The sequence below is a fragment of the Micropterus dolomieu genome, linkage group LG12 (genome assembly GCF_021292245.1).
Source record: "Micropterus dolomieu isolate WLL.071019.BEF.003 ecotype Adirondacks linkage group LG12, ASM2129224v1, whole genome shotgun sequence".
In the NCBI taxonomy this organism is placed as follows: domain Eukaryota; kingdom Metazoa; phylum Chordata; class Actinopteri; order Centrarchiformes; family Centrarchidae; genus Micropterus; species Micropterus dolomieu.
Window position 1 is genome coordinate 36670305 of NC_060161.1, and position 20866 is coordinate 36691170.

General features: G+C 39.6%; 2 protein-coding genes across 5 annotated transcripts in view; both read right to left on the reverse strand.

Moving 5' to 3' along the window:
* The window catches only part of LOC123980200 (zinc finger protein 239-like), a 76254-nt gene that overhangs the window by 19731 nt on the left and 35657 nt on the right, over positions 1–20866 (reverse strand). The window contains exon 1 of one of the 3 annotated variants that reach the window (XM_046064466.1): positions 13525–13628. The exons of the other annotated variants lie outside the window; for them this stretch is intronic. The gene's annotated coding sequence lies outside the window, so the exon portion shown is untranslated. Of the gene's footprint in view, positions 1–13524; positions 13629–20866 lie in introns of those variants that run through there. 3 annotated transcript variants of the gene reach the window in all.
* LOC123980213 (zinc finger protein 239-like) lies at positions 8418–13742 on the reverse strand. 2 transcript variants are annotated; one of them, XM_046064489.1, is made up of 2 exons: positions 13525–13742; positions 8418–9311 (listed from the first exon to the last, which is right to left on the reverse strand). In XM_046064489.1, the coding sequence occupies exons 1-2, from the start codon at positions 13615–13617 to the stop codon at positions 8523–8525; spliced, it is 882 nt and encodes a 293-aa protein (XP_045920445.1). In that variant the 5' UTR covers positions 13618–13742; the 3' UTR covers positions 8418–8522. The 2 variants fall into 2 exon arrangements, with proteins under 2 accessions (XP_045920445.1, XP_045920446.1); XM_046064490.1 differs by lacking the exon at positions 13525–13742 and adding an exon at positions 10755–10806.

Sequence of the window (20866 nt, forward strand, 5' to 3'; positions counted from 1 at the left end):
GTTACTGTCGCTAAGGCCGTTTAGAAACATGGCTCCTTGATTTCAGGCAGAAGATGAAGTTTAGTTAGTTGGTTTCCTGAAACCAGCTGATCATATTTGATGTGTATGAGGGAGTGTGCTTCACACAGAGCAGAGTTTTAATGAAGCGCTTGTTATTATCACATCAGAGGCTCATGAAAATATCCTGCTGAAGCTTTTTGTTCATCGTGTTTTACACAAATAAATAAATAACTTCATGTGTCACATTTAATGTTGAATTTACAAGAAGGCAGAATCATTAAGAGTTTGTCGTAGACAGCGTTTCACAAAGTTTCTAAAGTGTCCTCTAACTCAACAAGTCACTAAACTGCAGGATTGTTGAAGGGAGTCTGGGACTTTCTCCCCGGGCCACAAAGGAGTAGCTATATTACGGTTACTGTTTAAATGGTGAAATCAGATGAAACAGACAGTTTGTTCACAAACATCTGCTGCTTATCTCGGCAGCTTAGAGAGTCCAAACACACAAGTGTCATGGTTTTTTGCATGTCCAGCTTAGTTCACTTATTACCAATTCTGTCTCATTCCCTGTTTTCTTATCTTAGTTCTTAGTCCTGTTTCTTAGTTCTGTGCATGGTTCAGATATTTCCCATATTCATGCCTTATTTTCAAGTATATTGAAACAGGATTTCAGACACCCCTAAAGTGGACCATAGGACTACTTCAGATTCGATTATTACAGTGGTCGGTTAGCTGAGTTGGTGAATGTGGAGGACTCGAACCTTGAAGGTTGCGTGTTTGATCCCAGATCAGGACAATATTTTTTTGCAGAGACTGTTTGTATCGTGTTTGATCCACATCCATCAACCTACGGACGTTTTTTATTTTTCTCCTGTGTCACCAGGCAGAGGATATCTGGGGGAATCACATTCTCTGACGGCTCTTTCAGAGGTGTGTCAAGCGGCTATAGACTCTTTTAATGTCGTTCAGAATTTTCAAAGTAAAAGCTCTCAATTCAACTCCAAACACAGCATTGCCGTAAACAAGCTTCTTGTGCTTTTATTTTGTAATAAAAACCACTAAAGAGGAAGTGAGTAACTGTTGCTGTCATGACTGAGATCTATTTCAGCACTGCTAAGTGTTTATTTTAATTTTTTGCCACTATCAAAGCACCATAATCTGGCAGCGGGCCAGATATTATTGATGGCGGGCAGTTTTGGTGAGGGTCCATAATCACAGAGTGAATTAATGTGTTTCCCTTGTCAGTGTTTGTATAAACTTCATCTAATGTGTGGTTTATAACAGAAGAAACAGTGACAGTGTTTCACACTCTTGGCTTAAATTGTCCATGTTATCCGTCAGAGCCCAGGTCACAACAACACATGGTTTTACTGAATGATTAAATATAATTTCTCAATATATCAAGGTACAAGGTTGTTTTTGGTCATTATCCAACACAAGGCTGAACACGCTGAACCTTTAAGGTGAAATTTAAAATCCCTGTTTCTGCTGTAAAAATCTGTGAATAAGAACTATTGAAAACTAGACGGGCAGCAAAAATTATTGAAGCTCCAGCAGCTGCTGGAAGTCTGGGAAACATCCCTGTCGAAACCATGACCTACACACAGAAACAGGACTCTGCAGTGGACTGTGGGCCGTCACACTACAGGTGCGTTAGACACCGTGCAGCACTGCACAGCGCTGACTTAACTTGATGCGTGCTGGACTTAAAATAGGGCATGCTGGTTAGAAATTGTGTCCGACTTTAGCTGGCGCTGCAAAACATCACATTGTCACATGACACTGAAACCTTGCGGGAGCAAGGCTGCTTTTCTCTGGTTACACAAAGTTGGAACCAGACTTTGTGGTGACAGAACTTTACTCTTATTAGTTTAAGGCTTTCCTGACATGCACGACGTGTGTGGCGTTATTATTATAAGAGCGTCAGACCCGTTATCTCTGTTGAAGGGGATGCAATGTATTTCATTTCCTCCTTTTTGCAGCTCACTTGTTACATATGGCCACTGTTTGCAATTCCAACAAGAAAGCTTAGTTTAATTCAGGAGTGTCGATGCAAAAGAAGGTGATTATTTTCTCCCAATATGTTGGCTCTTTTCTTACAGTAGTATCTTCTCTGTTGTCTCCAGGTATTCCATGTATGTTTTCAGATGACATTACTTAGAAGTAATTTCATGGGTGTCAAAACTGAACTTCTGTCTGGTGTGAAAATATTTTAGAACAACATATTTTGGGTCAACTGCGATGGACTGACGACCCGTCCAGGGTGAACCCCGCCTGTCGCCCGATGTCAGCTGCGATTGGCTCCAGCCCCCTGCGACCCTGTACACAGGATAAGCGGTTGACGATGGATGGACGGATGGATATTTTGGGTCAATAAATGCAAATCAGTCACAGTTGAGAAAGGCACAGTGACACTGTGTCCAAAGATACTGCCCAAAAGCTAAGGAGTGGTGAGTAGACAATGTTAATTAAGCTTTAGAAAAAATATTTAGAGAATTTGTTTGGTCAAAGATTAGTGACGTAACTTCTTTGGACACAGTAAATTAGAACTTCTGCAAGAACCAACCAAGTTCCCCTTTTATTCAGTTTATTAGACAATTATCATGTATCCTGAAAAAATGCTATAACTCTACCAAGATCTACCCTGCCTCCTGTTTTCATTCCCATCAATGCCCAGCACCTGACCCAGGGTGCCCACCAGCACATGGATGAAATATCTGGACGTTCAGGTGTTCGGAGTGCCTCAGAGGGCCTCCACACGCCTCTTCCAGAACCCACAGACCCCAACCTGCTCATACCAGCAGCGGTCTGCCTCCAGTTACCAGACCTTCTGCAGACCGGGTAGCCAGCAGAATACCAGCCAGTCAGGCCACCTCCTTTTATGAGACCTTTGAGGCCCACGCTGAGAGGAGAACACGCCCAGATCTGGAGAGGTGGAGGAGACTGAAGGAGAAGAAACTTTGAAAATAAGATCTTCACCACCCAAACAGCCATGAGCCAATCACTAAAGAAAGAAGAACAGCACTACTTTAAAATGTTCAGCCCAAATAAAACATCTTATATCTGCGTTATCATTTTGTCATTCTCCAAGTATTTTGCATTTTGGTTAGTCAGTCTAAGCCAATATGACTACACCTCGGGAGATCACTGTTACTCTGAGATCCCCTGCATGACTTGGCCTGGTTGCTAGTCTCCCACTTTCCATGAGCTTTCATGTGGAGCACTGAGACCACATAATGCCAAAAGTGTGTTCAATAATGACATGTGCGGCATTCAGGCTCCTATTGAAGTTTTTGTGCCTGGCTGTCAGGTGCCCATCATCTCGATAAGGCTTTAACAGCTGATGCATCAGCGGGTCGATTAAATGCATGCCCACAAGCACAAGAGATCGAGGTTCTTTCTCCAGAGCATGAGCAACCGCTGCATGGCGGAAAGCTCTGGCATCATGCCAGCTGCCACACAGAGCCTTCTCTGACTGTCACAAAAGCCAGTCAACTTCACTGAATAAATGTTCCTCGTGGTTGAGATAAGCAATAGGGTTTTCTAAGTGTGGCTTTCGAATAGGTATGTGGCACCCAACGCAAACAGTTATGGGGGAACCAGCCCGTGCAAATCCTGACCCTGACTTAAGTATGGCTTAAGCCCCACAGGCCTCGTGTGCATTAACTAGTGCACAAAACTCATGTTAATGTGTCATTTAGGTAGAATTGCTTATAGTAAATCCGCCTGCCACACTCCTATAACGGTGTTTCCCAACCCTCTCCGGAGTCTGGAGTCCTGTACCACAAAGCAGGATTTGAGCTTATCCAGGTAACTTCGGGGTTAACGCTGGGTTTTCAGTACCACGAAGGTGGTTCACTTCTTACCAGCTTTATGTTTGCTGTGGTGATGTGGAGAAACCCTAGAGGCTAAAGCGACATCATCCTACAGAGACTGATTAAAAGCCTTAAGCTATTGTTGCCTACAGGTTTTTACAGTAGGCTGAGTCTACTTACTGCTTTTAGATGTGTTTAATATCCCATTTTATTTATCATCAATTTCATCAGCAACAAAAAAGGCAGATGTCGCAAGATCGGCCATTGTTCTAAGCTCACGCCAGTCGTTTTTATACCCCTGTCGTTTTTATATCAGATTCAGAAATTCTTACGTGTAAATCATGGCGGTGTAGAAAGTTCTGACATGTGGTTTAACTTGACTCTTAACTTCCTGTCAGTGGTTATGATTTACTACAGCTGCTGACTTTTCTGTGTCTGTATAAATAAAGTTTGTTTGACTGCACGCATTAGAATGAGCCACAAATATCAGCTAATAACAGCTGCAGCTGTTATCAGCCACTGGGAGATTCACAGGAAACGCCCATTCAAGCCCCTTTCATTCAGCTGCAGGGTTTCACCATGAGACGGTGCTTCCTTCACAAAAACACACCAACCTATAGGTGCATTCGAGAGGACTGTGGCGGAGTTTTGCCGACTTGATGGTCTAACGTGAGCTGCAGGCGACTGCAGCTGCGGGGTATAAAAACGACTGGTGTGAGCTTCACTTTGACCTTGGGGAACACATCTGTAATGAATGAGTCTAAACTCAAGCCTCACATTCTACCTTAGTGTTGGAGCTTTTGACCACATCCCATGGCTTTCGTAACCCAATAAGACCATGGCGCTCTCCAGAAAAGCTTTCTAAAACTTAAACCTAATATTTTTAGATTTCATATAAACATTTGAGAGCGTCCACCTTTTGCTTCTATTGGAAATCATTGTCTTTGTTTTTTCTTTCACCAACAGTTGTCTACTTGCTGCTGGATGGAGTTTCGCTCATGCTTTGTTATGCATTTGAATTTGTCTCTGTCTGCTGTAATTGACATAAATGTCGCTAAATACATATTCACATTAATTATTAATTTTTTGCACTAAACCCTGATCAGAAACCAATTAACTTACACACACAGGCAGACAAGCACACATGCATTTCTCTGTTTTCTGTTTAGCCTTGAAGGCGTTTTTCTCAGCCCTGTTTTTTATTTTATGTATTTCACAATATTTATTACTCTAGAAATAGAAAGGTAAAATAGCAGGAAATCAAACAGTAAAAGTTCTATTTCCTCTCATTTATATTCAATCCACCACCTCCCTCTCCACACAGAGGTAGTTTGGATCAAATTCAATTTGTTTTTTATGGATAGAAGAGAGTAAAACCCCTAATGCTTCCAAACATGAACTAACCTCTATAAATGTGCACGTGGCACCTTTTTACCTCATCAATAATAAATTAAATAATTTTAATTCAGTTATAAACTCCTGGACTTTAACAGCTCCTGTGTTTCAGCAGATTTTCTGCTCATATTCAAAGTTCTGCACATTCATTACATTGCATTTATTCATAGCGACTTACTGGTTTATTGCTATTTATTATGGAGCAACGAGGGGTTAAGTGTCTTGCTCAGGGACACAATGGTAGATGGGTCACTATGGGGGATTGAACCTGGGTCTCTCACACCAAAGGCAGGCGTCTTATCCATTGCGCCATCACCACCCTCAATCAGAATTTAACTTGGTTCTCTGACATTTCCAGAATAAAGAATATTTTGAGGTCAAACGGGATAAAACATCATCATCATCACAGCCTTTGCAATCAATCCGTGGTTCAACTGTGTGCCGCACCGTGTGAAAGGGATCCATACGACGGATTCTGCAACCCACTACTATCCATGGTGGTGTGTGGATTCTTGCATGTTTTGTTGTGCAGGATCACAGCCCCTATGTGTCCACATGAGGAAAGGTGAAGATAGGCTATCAGAGTAAAAATGTCTGGATGGATGGATTTACTCAATACCAAACATTGTGAAATTTAATTAATAACATTGCTTGTAAGCTGTTGCCTCATTTTTATTGAGTAGATAGGGTGTATCTTTTCTTACAGTGATAGTAATGGTGATGTTTCTTGAAATAGCCTACATAAACAGAAATAACTCAGTTTTAATGTCAGTTTATTATTTATCTTCATAGTAAAAATCCCAGTAAGTCAAGTTTACATGGAGAAGATAAAGTATACAATTTCATTCTAACTGTAGACAAAATAGCACCGCCCACCACAAAACATTTCAGACTTGAGCTGACATGTCTTCACCTCAGCTGGCACTGTCTTTAATGAATCTGCGGCTCGTTGCTTCAACTAGAATTGAACAAACCAACTGATTCAAATCCACATTCAGCAACAGAAAATAACAACATATCAAAATACACAACTACTCTATATACAGTTAACACATTTAAAACCTGGAGAAGAATGTGTAAAGCAGGCGTCGGCAAACAAGTCTGGAATTGGGACAAATTTTTTTTTCAAGCCCTTACATGGCGGGCCAGAAGTCTAATTATTTCAAATCCTTGCGTACTTGTGTGAACCTTTAGCTCAGTTGGTTCTGTGCGGGACTCTCGTTTGGAAGGTTGTAAGATTGTTTCCAACTGCGAGTAATTTTTTTCCCTTGTTAAACAAATTGATTAGAAGGACACTTCTGCACATGCTCAAAATAAAGCATGTGCTGCATGCGATTGTGCGTCCTGGTGTTTGATCTGGATTCATAAACCTACGGACGCTTATTTCATTTCCCTGAGGAAATTCAGGGGAATCCCATCAATGTTTTTCAGAGGCATGTCAAGCAAGCCAGAGTCTCTTTTGGATGTCGTTCAGAACTTTTCAAAGTAAAAGCTCTCAATAAACTTGTCATAAAGCATTGCTGCAAAAAAAGTTCTGGCGCTTTTATTTTGGAGGCACAATCACTTGAGAGGAAGTGATCATGTCGCTGTCATGACTGAGATCTATTTCAGCACCAGCCGCTATCAATTTATGTATTTTTTATTTTTCTGCTATCAAAGCAATCTGTCGACGGGCCAGATATTATTGCAGGCATGGCGGTTCTGGTACGCGGGCCGCCTATTTGAATAACCTGTTTAAGAGAAACATCATGGGACCCAGATTTTACCAAACGTATAATGAAGGAGGAGTGGACTCTTCAGAACATACAGCTAATAGATATGGTCTCTCTAGTAATCACTAGAGACCAAAGCCACAACCCCAAAAACACAACTGGACACATAATACTGAACATGTGTACTATTCTATACTAAACAAAAACAAGAAATGTATCAGTGATATGTATTGACACAATGAAGTGTAAACAAAAGAAAATAAAAACAGTGAATAGATATATAAAATAAAGATTAAATGAAAACTGTTTAACTACAATATAATAACAAGAAAATATATACGAAGCAATATTTCACCAAGCGTGAAGCTTCATTCTCGACTTTATGGGACACATCTGTAATAAATGAGTCTAAACTGCCTCTTTTTTGGAGCTTTTGACCATATCTCATGGCCTTCTCATGGTCATTACATGACTGTAGTCCAGCAAAGTCACATGATAACAGGTGGTTGTATTCAGATGGAGATGGTAACCTGTCTCTGTTCTCAGAGGTTCTGTGGTGTCAGATGGGAATGTCAGGAGCTGCCGGGGGACGGCTAACAGGAGCCATCTCAGATCGGCCTGCACGACTACTTGGAACTGGCTGACGACAGCAGGTAACCGAGTTTAAATGTATAGCTGATAATTAGCTGCTTTAATGTAGAATCTAAACAAGTTTACCAGGGTTGAGCTAAAGCAGCAAAATAAAACTACCAGAAATACGCAAACACCAGGAACCGGAAATGAGACAATACGCTTCCTAGGAAGACGCGACCTGAAGGTCAAAGGTCATAGAGCAGGAGTCAGTGGAAGACTGGTGAAAGATCTAGCAGGACATTTACATCTGACACAAGAGAGCATCTCTGAACAGAGACAGAGGTTACCATCTCCAACTGAATCCAACCACCTGTTATCATGTGACTCAAGTGATCCATTGGCCGAAGAAAGCTGTTGGGATATGGTTGAAAGCAGAGCGGAGAAAATTTATTTATTAATAAACTGACACAAAAAACACTTATTTTGATCATACATTAATGGTAAAAGTAATTTTTAAAGGTTTGAAATTTTGGTCAAAACAAGCAATTTGATATTTGATGACATCACCTCTGACTTCTGTCAACACTGATGGGCATGTATTTTCTTACAAGAAATAAAGTACATTTTTGGTGGAATAAAACTAAACTACATGAATAAAGAAAAACAAATAATCAACTCATTTAACTATAGAAAAAAGTAGTTTAGGTTTTAAAGTGAAAATCCAAGTGGAGTGGGTGATGAGAGCAGGACAGTTTGTAGTCGTGGCCACAACAACATAAATGCTCCTAAAAATATAAAGTTACTGTTGTCCATCCCCCAGATTGTAGACAAGCTCAGGATAGAACAGAGCTATCAGGTAGAGAGGCACTGATTTTCCTGGACGATTCCCATTTTCTTACTTTCTAAGACCTATAACTGACAGCGCACTTTCCTTTATTGTCTCTGTGTGTTTCTCTGCAGGTGGAAATTGTTGTGTCTCGAAGTTTTGAAGAACTTTCACGTCTACGGCATGTGTTCGGCTCTGAAATGTTCAAAGCGGCGCACCATGAATCCGTTGGTGAACTATAAGGGAACCTTTCCGGGCATAGGTTTTCCCGCAGTGTTCACACCAGTACGGTTTCTGTCCAGTGTGAACACGACGGTGGGTATTAAGATAGCTTGATGAGGTGAAAGCTTTTCCACATTGGTCGCAGCTGTACGGTTTCTCTCCACTGTGAACACGTCGATGGATATCTAGGTGACCTGATGTAGTGAAAGTTTTCCCACATATGTCACACCTGTATGGTTTCACTCCAGTGTGAACACGTTGGTGGATTTTTAGGCCACTTGATCTAGTGAAAGCTTTCCCACACTGGTCACAGCTGTACGGTTTCTCTCCAGTGTGAACACGACGATGGACCTTCAGATAGTTTGATGTAGTGAAATCTTTCCCACATAAGTCACAGCTGTACAGTTTCTCTCCATCGTGAACATGTCGAAGGTGTGTTTTAAGGCTACCAGATCTAGTGAAAGATTTCCCACACTGGCCACAGTTGTACGGTTTCTCTCCAGTGTGAACATGTCTGTGGATTTGTAGGTGAAATGATTGCGAAAAAGCTTTCCCACATTGGTCACAGCTGTACGGTTTCTCTCCAGTGTGAACACGGCAGTGGATTTTTAGGTCACCTGATCTAGTGAAAACTTTCCCGCACTGCTCACAGCTGTACGGTTTCTCTCCAGTGTGAACTCTCTGATGAATCTTTAAATATCCAGATGTTGTGAAGGATTTGTCACAGTACTGACAGCGGTGACGTTTGAGTCCCTCTCTTCGTCTCTGTTTCTATATAAATAGACATACAGAGAGAAAGACAGTAAGTGAGATGTCATGGTGAAGCGAGCTATCTAGAACAGTGGTTCTTAACCTGGGGGTCATGATCCCATGGGGGTTGCGAGAATGCTACTAGACACAGACATATTGCTACTACTTCTAGTTATAGTACCGACTATAGTTGTGAATGGAATAGGGATGAAACGATTACTGGTTTCACTGTAAACCATGGTAAAATTAAAAAAGTTATTATTACCGTGCACACATTTTAATTGCCATGATAACCGGGTACGGTTAACCTCGCTATTGTGTGGGTTTGTTTGGGTCAATGACAACACGGCAGACAAGATTTTTCAGTCTCTCCTATCAGTCGTATTTTAGTTTTTATAAGAGTGCTGAGGGAAACTTGATTGAAGAAAATGATCATACAGTGAACGCAGGGTGAGTTAACTTTTAGCTTTGGTTTGTCTCTCTGACTTGCTAACAGCGTGTAAACTGAAGCTCTCAGTGTTCGCTGCTCTTGTAAAAACGCTACACGTTGTTCTGTTGCTGTGTGCGTCGTGTGTTGGCAGAGTCTATTCATCCACTGCACATGATAACATGTTACGCAGTTTAGTCAACCAACCAACGTATCTAGAAACGCTACAGACGCCTCTGTATCTGTCAGTTTTTGGGCTCATTGCAGTTACTATCACGGTCTTCTAAAGATTTATTTTCATGTAATTGTCCACGGGGTCATTGTATTACCTATATAATATAAAATCTTGATAATGCACACTTACATGATTTTCATTTGTTTACAAAAGTTATCTGCTGTTATTTTATGTTTTAGGCAAACAAAATGGCAATTTTATTTGTAGTTTTCAATATGAAACTTGTTGAAATGGTTTCAGTGTGTGTATCAGTACATTTTAATCTTTTTTGACACATTTTTACAACACCGTGATAATACTGATAACCATGATAATTTTGGTCACTATAATCGTGATGAAATTTTCATACCGTTTCATCCCTAGAATGGAATCACACGTTTTGGTCAGTTTAATCCAGCAGGTGGCGGTGATGCCAACCTCTATACAACGCCAAAGAAGACTCAGGCCCCGATCAGACAGAAAGTACTTTGCAGGTCTGAAAACGCAAGGCGCAAAGCAATGCCCTTTTTTTGGTTGAATTTGAAAAGAGCAAAGCGCTGCGTTTTTTTATGTTGCTAGGCAACCACCGAATCAGCTGTCCTGTCAGTCTAATCAAAGATTATAGTGCCGGCGATCTGTAATCTTTGGTTTGCTACTAAGTAGACACCATCATCTCCCGGGACCTCAAGTGGGAGCTCAACATCACCTCCCTCACCAAGAAGGCCCAGCAGAGGATGTACGTCCTGCGGCAGCTGAAGAAGTTCAGCCCGCCAAAGACAATGATGGTGCACTTCTACACCGCCATCATTGAGTCCATCCTCACCTCCTCCATCACCATCTGGTACGCTGCTGCCACTGCCAGGGACAAGCGTATCATCCGCTCTGCAGAGAAGGTGATTGGCTGCAATCTTCCTTCTCTTCAGGACCTGTGCGCCTCCAGGACTCTGAGGCGAGCAGGAACGAGATCTGTGTTGTCATTTTCCCGTCCAGCGCCCACATTGTTTAAAAAGTCCAATGCATCATTACTAATTGAAATGAGTACATTGTTAAACATACAGTGCAGAGGTAATCATTTGATGTATATAGGTGTATTGTAATTAGAACCCCACCGATATGGGATTTTTAAGTCCGATACTGATTTCGATATTTGAGGATTTTAAAATCCGATATGCCGATACAGCTTTCCAGCCGCTGCAAAATTATTGCCGCCGCTGCTTCAGAACTTTATGAAATGTCATGAAGTCGTAATGACACAACTCTGCAAAGGGTTTTAGTTTGCCACGAAAGTAAAGACAGGTCGGTGGAACGCTCTGGAATCAAATCACATAGTAATCGTTTGGTATGTGCCGTCATCCAAGCTGTGTGTGCGCGGTTACGCAAGAGAGCTTTAACTGGTGGGCTTGTGCCAGATATTAATGAGCTGGGCAGATGCAAACATTAACAAAATCAGGCAAATGCCTTTTGAATTGAAGGTTTGGTTGTTCTGTTTGTTACTCAAAGCTCGTAAATGCACAATTTGCCACTGTGCGTGTTGGAAAGCAGCCTGTATGACCCTTTACAAGCTGCAGAAATATTTTCACTTTCCATTAACAGCTTATTAAATTGCACTTTTAGTCTCTGCAGAACAATGCAAGCTATTTACTGAATAAAAATATAAGTCAGATGATCACTGGATTGATTCTGATTAGGGCTGTCCATATCGACTAATTTTGTTAATTTAAAAAAAAGTTGTCTAATCAATAAATCTATATTTTATTCACTCATCCTGATGAAGCACGTTAAAATAATGACAATAAAATATTAAAATTAAATCAAATTTCCACGTCACTGATGTGTTGTGATATTAACAATGACATTAATTAGGCTACTTTACGTAAAACTTTAAATGTTTCTGACATGGATTCATTTCAATATTAAGTAATGCAGTATGATAATAAAATGTATTTCTGCATCAGTGAACACCTGAAAGGACTCACAGACTGTCTGTAATGTTAGATTCAGCTCCTACGCGGCCGTTAAATAAACAGAAAATATGAAATGGCCGAATGTTAGATGACACGCTGTGTAACGTTACGTTACCATGACAGCAGCGGGGCAGAAATTGCACATGAAGGTAATAAACATTTTAATGGACTACGTGTCCTTGTGCTGATAATGTGCAAGTTATTGGTTTCAAAGAGAAAAATAACTTGAATATATTGATTGGTGTTTACAGTAGCCAACAGCGCTGAATGTGCATTACGCCTCCCCACCCAGTCATGCAGACAGGTTCAGCTCTCAATAAGCGAACACTACGGCCGGACCGGGACCCAACAAAGCCTCCGAGACCGGCAGAGGCCAGTTTAACGACAGGAAATACAGGACCGGTGTTTTCCTTGCCAGGTTTGGCTCTTGGCACCCCGGGGCTGAGTCAACTGGAACAGTTAGCTTCCCGGGTAACCGTGCTAACTAACGTTACTCACGGATACAGATGGATACCGTTAGTAACGGCTCTGGTTGTGTTTCCCAATCCGGTGACGTTCTCTGACATTACCCAAAACTTGGGGGAAACGGCGCTGCTGTCGTCCGCTTGCACTCTAGATGCTTAAAGTTCAAATGTTGGATTGTTGTTTCTTATTTCATGGGCTATTTGGGATTTTGGAGTAATGCATATATAGTAGTTTTTAAAAAGAGAGTATTACATTTTAAAAGTTCAAAAGTTTCTTAAGTTAATGAGTAATCCTGTTACATAACTGTGATTTCAATACTGACCAAAATAATTAGCAGCCCTACACGAACATTCAATTTAATTCATTAAACATTTGTTATGTGAAACTGCACCTCTGCCTTCTTTCTGTACAGGCTAATGCTTCATTCAATACACGTTTATATTTTTTACTTGAAAACTTATGAAAAGAGCGCATTATGACTTTTTTAGGACTCATAACCCAAAGTTTCAGACTTGGGACTTGAATTGTCTTCACTTGACTCGGACTTGCTCGTCACGATCGGTCTGGAATTGGGACTCGACTTGGGACTTGAGTGCTAAGACTTGAGACTTGTAAAACAATGACTTTGTCCCAACTCTTTCCAGCCCTGTTTTGTGAGTACGCACCGTTTATAAATGAGACCTCTGGTCCTATTTGGCGTAAATGTTAAAAAATACATAAAATGTGTCCTTTTTATTACTGTCACAAATTAAATGAAGTTTATAAACACAAATCTGAAACTGTGTTTATGTAAAATGTCTAACAGCTTTCACAACACTAAGAGGAGCAGAACACGGAGGACCGGTCGCTCAGCAACGTAACCGGAAGTTAACTTTAGCTTTGTCCAGTCTGAGCTAACTAGCTAGCATGCTAACACCCAGGCAGCAGGCTACATGCTACATGCAAGAGACCTCCTCCTCCTCCTGCTCCTCCTCCTCCTCTCCGGTTCCGACCGTCACATTAAGTGTGGGTTCTGTAGAGATACGGGGTTCTGATGGCTCCACTGTTGAATCCTGCTACATTACATCTTGTTTACAGTCAATATGAAGCTACGTGTCGGAACCAGGCCGAGCTAACGCCACGTTAGCTTCTTGTTAGCTGCTAGCTGTGTTCATGAACACTGACCTGAACATCGGTGCTATCAGAGCTCGAGCCTGCTGTTTGTCCTCCGGGGACGTTGTTGCTCCGGGGCTCCGGGTCCTGGTTGTCCTCCTCCATCCCGCTCTTGGTCCTGGTCTCTGAGATCCAGCAGGTCTCCTCTGTGACTGTCGGAGCTCTTCAGATACAGGAGCGCTGCGGGACCTCGTGGAGCTCCGTGTTCTCGCGATCTCACTGACTCTGGATCAGTTTTGAGAAGCATGAATATTCTCTGAGGAGGAAAACTGTAAATGGGTCAATAAGGATTTTCAACAGGGCAATTTTAAAATACAAAAAAATTAAAACATTTAATGGCGTTGTTCAAACATTAGGAATGCTGTGTACACATAAATGAATGTAATTTGTTTTCAAATTAAATTATTTTAGTGTTTTTTTTCAGCTACATAAACTGTTTCTGGCCTTACAAAATGTCAAATGCCATCATTTATTTTAAAATGAATTAATTTCCATAACATGTTTAACAATTTTTACAAGTTCTCAGTAATATAAAGGTTTTAGATACAATGTAGTTGCTTTTCTTTTGGGGTTTTGTAAATAATGATCTTATATTCTTGCTCTATAATGTCACAATCTCCTTCTTAAATGTAGTTAATTGATTAATTATCCCTGTAAATTGCATAAAACTGATAAAATTAAAAAAAAAACATTCACTGAAATATACTGTATCAGTAATTAATATTTCAGTCACGGGAATGAAATATTTTATTTTTAATTAAATACAGTTATTGGTCGCAACACATGATGAGTGGTCGCTCCAAATGACATGAATACTGCACATCATTAAAAATATAGATTTAAAGAGATCAATACACAAAAACTTCTAAACAAAAAACATAAATAAACCAGATATCATTATTAAAATTTAAAAGAATTTTCATGAACACAAACATTTCATAAATTTTTTTTTTATGAAAATCTCATTACAAACATTTATTTTAGTGCAGTACACATTTACGTTTTTGTTTTGAACAAACAAATTGACATTATATTTAATCTAATTACATTAACTGCAGGCATGTGGTGTCAACTGCAAGTATGTTTTTTTTCATTTATTGGGTGTGTCAGTGGCCTTACCCAATCAGCAGCCACATTTAAAGACAGTGACGTCCAGTGGCTGGCGTACGCAACAGGATGTTCAAGGCACCACCATTTGCAATGAAATAAATGCTTTGCTACATTTTGTTGGGACTAAGGTTGGCTTAAAACTAAAAATAACTCTAAATTTATTTGATTTCACAGGGGAATCAAACGCGGTTCTCCTGCGTGAAAGACACAGCCAACACGGCCAATAGAGGTCGTTAAAAACGTAAACACGGGTCGTAAAGCAGCATAATAGATCAAGTGAGGACGGGCTCCTACGCCAACATGTTCACAAAAAAATGCATTTCCTCCTAAGAAATGGAAACACACACGAGCAACATGTTGCTTCATTTAGTTTTCATTTAAAATTTTTTTTAAGAAGCAATATTTTTTGCTTCTTTTGGCGACTACACTCTCGCTGCAGGGTCAAAATTAACATGCTGTCCATGGAGAGCAGTTTTTCTTTACTTGGGAGTGGCATCTGGTAAAACAGTTATAATGAATTAAATATTACTAATATTGCAGAGTTACCAAAGTGAAATTACAAGTTCTAAATATTTTTTTGTACATTTTTCTCATGATATTGTACAAAGACTAAAAATAATCTGTTTCCAGTCTATACTAAAATAAAAGTACTTTATATGTAAAAGTCATAAATTGAATATAAAAGGACAAAAACTAAATTGCCAATCATGGAAACCACTTTTCAACAGTCGCATGATATTTGGTCGCACCACATGATATTTTCTAATTTAGTCAACATTCACAGGCAGAGAATAGGCCACCTAAACAAAACAAGCAGGCTTCCTACAAATGGACTCCATGAAATTTATAATCAAAACAAATATTGGTAGAAATAACTTTATATTAATTGTTTTTCTGATGGCATACCACATGATATCAAAAAGTGGCAACTACACACCAGCTGTTACAATTTTACATTTTTCCAGCTTTGAGAGAGAGTTGTTTCAATGGGTCCTTGGCAGATTAGTATATTATTCAACTTCCTGTCTTCTAATGGATTTCAACATAAAAGTCCCAAAGTGGTCATTTGTGGATGGTCGCACCACATGATATTTCATAAAATGGACATCATCGGACAAAGTTTGCCTGTGTATTATTATGGAAATTTAAATACAGATGCTTTGCGATTTTGAAGAGGACTAAGAAACACTTTGGAAATCATGCCAAATAGGCCAAAACATTGAATAGATTTAAAGTAATTTCAAAGAAGTTTTCAAAACAGCAGTCATGGCCAGACAGTCACATGGCATGACATTTTGACACTTCAATTATCAGAAAAATTACAAAAAGCTAATGTTTTTTTAAAGTTAAAGGTGAGTACATATATGGTATACTTTTATGCTTTCAACCCTTTTTTTTGTGAAAATAATCCAGTTGGATACAAAATGTAGGCGTCACGTCATTGAACCAAATACAACCTCCAACGTATAGATTTATTGAGTAGACATTTCTCCACTCAGCATCATGAAAATTAATCTAAAGCTGTGAGACTGTTGGATTCACGAGGCAGAAAACCTTTGGTTACAGCGCCCCCATGTGGCAGAGTGGGGCCATATTTTCTCCATGTGTGATGACTGAGGAGAGAGTTAAGTCTGATTTCTTTTTTTTTTTGTCAGTGGAGCTCATTTACATGAAATTATAGCTCATGTTTGAGTAGAATCAGCAGAAACTATAAACTTACTGGGATGCTGATCTTCCATTATAGGAGGACTGGTTGTTTCTATTAAAGGTAACAGGATACAAACCCTCTGCACACAGTTTGCTCCTCCAGTGACTTTAAAGTGAAAACTATCATCTGTTGAACAAACTGAAGCTCCTCTGCTGCCTCCTGCTGGCTGCTTCCTGTCACTGTCAGTCTGTTCGTCCCTCAGGACAAACTGGAGAGCTCCTCAGAAAACATTCACATTAACACAACAGCTGCATTTACTACAGTGCTGTACTCAAGTACAACACACAACAGCTTCACCTGGTATCACCTGATCTGTTACAAACAGGGCTCAAAATGTCCGCGACAGAGCCCTTGCGCACTTAACGATTTGACAGTGGGACATCCCTAAACCCTCACGGACTCACCGGGAACACACCTGAAAGTCTGTTTGTGTGGACATTGAGATTGGCCCAAAGCCTCCTTCATTTCAGGCAGAAGATAAGTTTAGTTAGATGGTTTCCTTTTCTTCATTGCTCTTCTGCACGTAGCCGTGTCTATTTCCGCTCAGCCCTGCGGGACACCCCATTATAGATGAGCTGATTAAATTATACTTTGAACCGGACGTTTCTTATGGTGACAAAGTACTACTGCTCAATAGGCATTGTTATGTAATTAATCAAATGGGACCAGGCACAACGGCAGGTGCTGTGTCTGGTTTGGTCATACAAGCGGCTGGTAAAAAAAACAAACCCCTCCAAATGGCAAGTGTGTGGCTTCTCTGCTTGTTTTTGTCAACTAACTAGCTGGTCCTGAGAGATCAACACACTGCAAAGTAAAAGGACACATTATAAAGACATATAATTATAACTAACACATCTCAGACTCAACATCAGCAGAGACAGAACATTATAAGCTTGGCTTTTGTTGTAATTACATTTTCTTTTTTACAAAAGGAAGAACCTGAATCCGTGGAGGCCAGCCATTATTAAACATCTGTACTCGACTGCACGTTTAGAACATATTGTGGAGGTAAGATTGTGCAAAGAATTAATTATTTTATGAAGGAACAGCAACACACCAACATTTGTATGGAAGCAAATCACATATCAGGTAATTCTGGGGAGTAAAAATCTTATTTTTAAAAATGTGTTCAAATCTCCAGCTCTATCACTTACAATTTTTATCTGTTTCAGCCCAACAGCCATTTTGGAGTTTAAAAGTAAAAACACATGAATAAGACGTTATACAAATAACAAAAAAACGTTGCTAGCTTCATGAAGATATAATTTATTGCAGGGCTGTTTACTGGAGTGCAACAGTTTTAGCTCGGTGTACTTTATTAACAGAAAGTAGTATTTGCTGTACATGGATAGTCACATGGTGGCAGCGTTGCCTCAACACTTCACACAATACAAGAAAAATTAGATTTTACAAATGTCCTATATGTTGTCTTTACATCTGGGTTTTTCCACACATGTACAACTTATGAACTGCAATATCTGCATTTTCTACAGGTTTCTCTCGGTAGTTCTGCATTTAAACCGTGATGGTGGCTGAGAGGTTGCTATGAGGGTGTGTTATATTACATAAACAGGTTTTTCCTTTCCCCAGCATCAGCCCTCATGGAGTCCACTGCACCTGCCCTGCTTTAAAGATCGGCCAAAAGATCATCATGGATGGATGAGACAGTCGGCCTTTATCGGTTAACGATTTAACCAGCACAGATGTCTTGGTTCACGGTTTATAGATCTTTAGAAATTAAGGCAAAGCCAGATCAGTCCTACAATTAATATTAATATCAGCCAAATGAGGCCATAAAAATGTGTTAATACCCTATTCTTCAGGACACAACACATAAGGACTTCACAATGCGCCTGCCTTAGGCCCGGCAGACAACCTGCCTGTAAGCTGTATGGTATGCTTGGGGATAGAGACACAATTTCTACAGCTTAAGCTGATATTATCCTTGTAGTCAGTCTAATATACAGTAAGTAGTGGTGGTGGACAATGGTCTGTTTCTTGTAATAGCCTACATAAACAGAAATAACTCATTCAGTTTTAACGTCTCCAGTTTATTATTTATCTTCATAGAACAGTTCACAATCTGCGGTTCTTTGCTTCGACTAGAATTGGCTTTGCTTTCAGTCTGAACAAACAGATTCAAAACCCCGTTCAGAAAATATCAACAGATCAAATTACGTAACTAGTCTATATACAGTTAACACATTTAAAATCTGGAGAAGAATATGTAAAGTAACTAAAGGAACAAGAAATTACCTGTTTGAGAGAAACATCATGTGACCCAGATTAAGACATGGGAAGGTAAGGGCCACACACAATTTTACATGACGTATAATGAAGTAGGATTGAATGAGAAGCTATTTGAAAGAAAAGGTCCACATGAGAACTCTTGGACACCTCCACCCCTTTGGGTGGTAAAGACTCACCAAAGCCACAGCCCCAAAAAACACAACAGGACAAATCTAACAAATACTGAACATGTGTACTACACTATACTTAATAAAAACAAGACATGTATCAATGATATGTATTGACACAATAAACTATAAACAAAATAAAATAAAAACAGTGGATACAGTTTAAAATAAAGATTAAATGAAATATGTTAACTACAACAAAATAACAAGCAAATATGTATGAAGCTCACAGAAACAATATTTCATCCAGCATGGAGCTTCATTCTTGACTTTGGGGAACACATCTGTAATAAATGAGTCTAAACTCAAGCCTCACATACTACATCTTTGTTGGAGCTTTCACCACATCCCATGGCCTTCTTCAGTAAACTGAACTTCCTAGATGTCATCACATGGCTCTAGTCCAGCACAGTCACATGATAACAAGGGGTTGTATTCAGGTGGAGATGCTCTCTGGTGTCAGATGTGAATGTCAGGAACTGCCAGGCGACGGCTAACAGGAGCCATCTCAGGTCGACCTGCACGACATCTTGGAGCAGGTAAACGTTTCACCGAGAACGGGTCCGGCTGCGGACTGTAGCTTAGGGGGCGTGGCGTGAGAGAGCGGATGAGGGACGTGGAGTGAGCGCAGGTCTTGCTCAGTTCATCAGACTAGAATAATAGCTCAGTGCAGCAAAAGTTCAATCTATGATGTTAATAGACAAATAATAATTTATAATTATTAAAATAAAAATAAAAAGTGATTCATTTCTACTGTTTAATATTGTTAATCTAAATAATTATATAATCTTTAAAAATAAGCATTTTATGTTCCTTTTATGTGAAAATATTATATTCATTTTACATGTAACGTTTGAGCATATCCTCAATAAACAGATGCACCAATCATGCTGGTTGTGTTATTGTCTTTGGTTTTTCTATTTGTGCCTGCTTACTATGACAACATGTAATGGGACTGTTAACTATTCATACTGCTTGCTTTTAATATCCAGCTTTCACTGGTGTGGACACATGCATATCAAGAGTGGAGTTTAACTTTAAAAATGTTTATGTAGTATTAAAGTAAGTTAATATCTTTTCATGTCAATAGTACTATTGACAATAATTAATATTGCGCTACTTAGCACACTACAATTTTCTTCTACTGAAGCCATCCTGTTGTTGATTACACTTCCCTGCGTATTTGTATAATATTGTGTTGTAAATAAAGTTTTTCTGTAAATCACGGCTTCTGTCAACACAGAATTACAATGTCCACACATGCATGGTACAAATTGAGTGATAATAAGTATGCACATGTGCAGAACAGACCATACAAAAAGTGCTGCGGCAACAGCCAACCATTACAGACTGTACAGGGAGGTGGCGTGAGCGAGAGGCGTGGCGTTATTGGTTTCACCAGGTCTCCAATGTGACAAACTCCACTTATTACCTGTACCATTATCACTAAAGTGTGCAGAAGAATAACTAAACATTCGACATTCTCCAGATGAAAATAAGATAGGCTGTCGGGATACGGTAAAAACACTTATTTTAATAATACATTAATGGTAATTTTTAAAGGTTTGAAGTTTTGATCAAAACAAGCAATTTGATGACATCACTGTTGAGTATGTTTATAACCGTTTATTTACAATGCAAATCAACATGAAAAAAAAGTAACATTGAGAAATCAGGCTGGTTGAATCGTGCTAGCAAGCAGGACAGTATGTAGTCGTGGCCACAATAACATAAATGCTGCTAAAAATATAAAGTTACTGTTGTCCATCCCCAGTTTGTAGACAAGCTCAGAATATAACAGAGCTATCAGGTAGAGAGGCACTGATTTTTCCTGGACGATTCAGATTTTCTTACTTTCCAAGACCTATAACTGACAGCGTACACAAACATTTTTGTAACTTTCCTTTATTAGAAAATTATCTTATTAGGATCCCCACCAGCATCGGCTTTTCTGATCGACGGTATGTTCAAAAAAATATATATAAATGAAAATGAACAGCAGTACCACAGGGCTGTGTTTCCCACAGATTGACTGTGGTGAGGGTGTACAGGTGCTGGTCATATAATTAGAATATGATCAAAAAGTAGATTTATTTCAGTAATTTCATTCAAAAAGTGA

Excerpts from the sequence above, each read along its gene's own strand:
- LOC123980213 (XM_046064489.1), bottom strand. The coding sequence starts at position 13,617 with ATGGAGGAGGACAACCAGGACCCGGAGCCCCGGAGCAACAACGTCCCC. Across the intron at positions 9,312-13,524 it reads CTGATAGCACCGATGTTCAG|AAACAGAGACGAAGAGAGGG; the intron begins GTCAGTGTTCAT and ends CTATTTATATAG.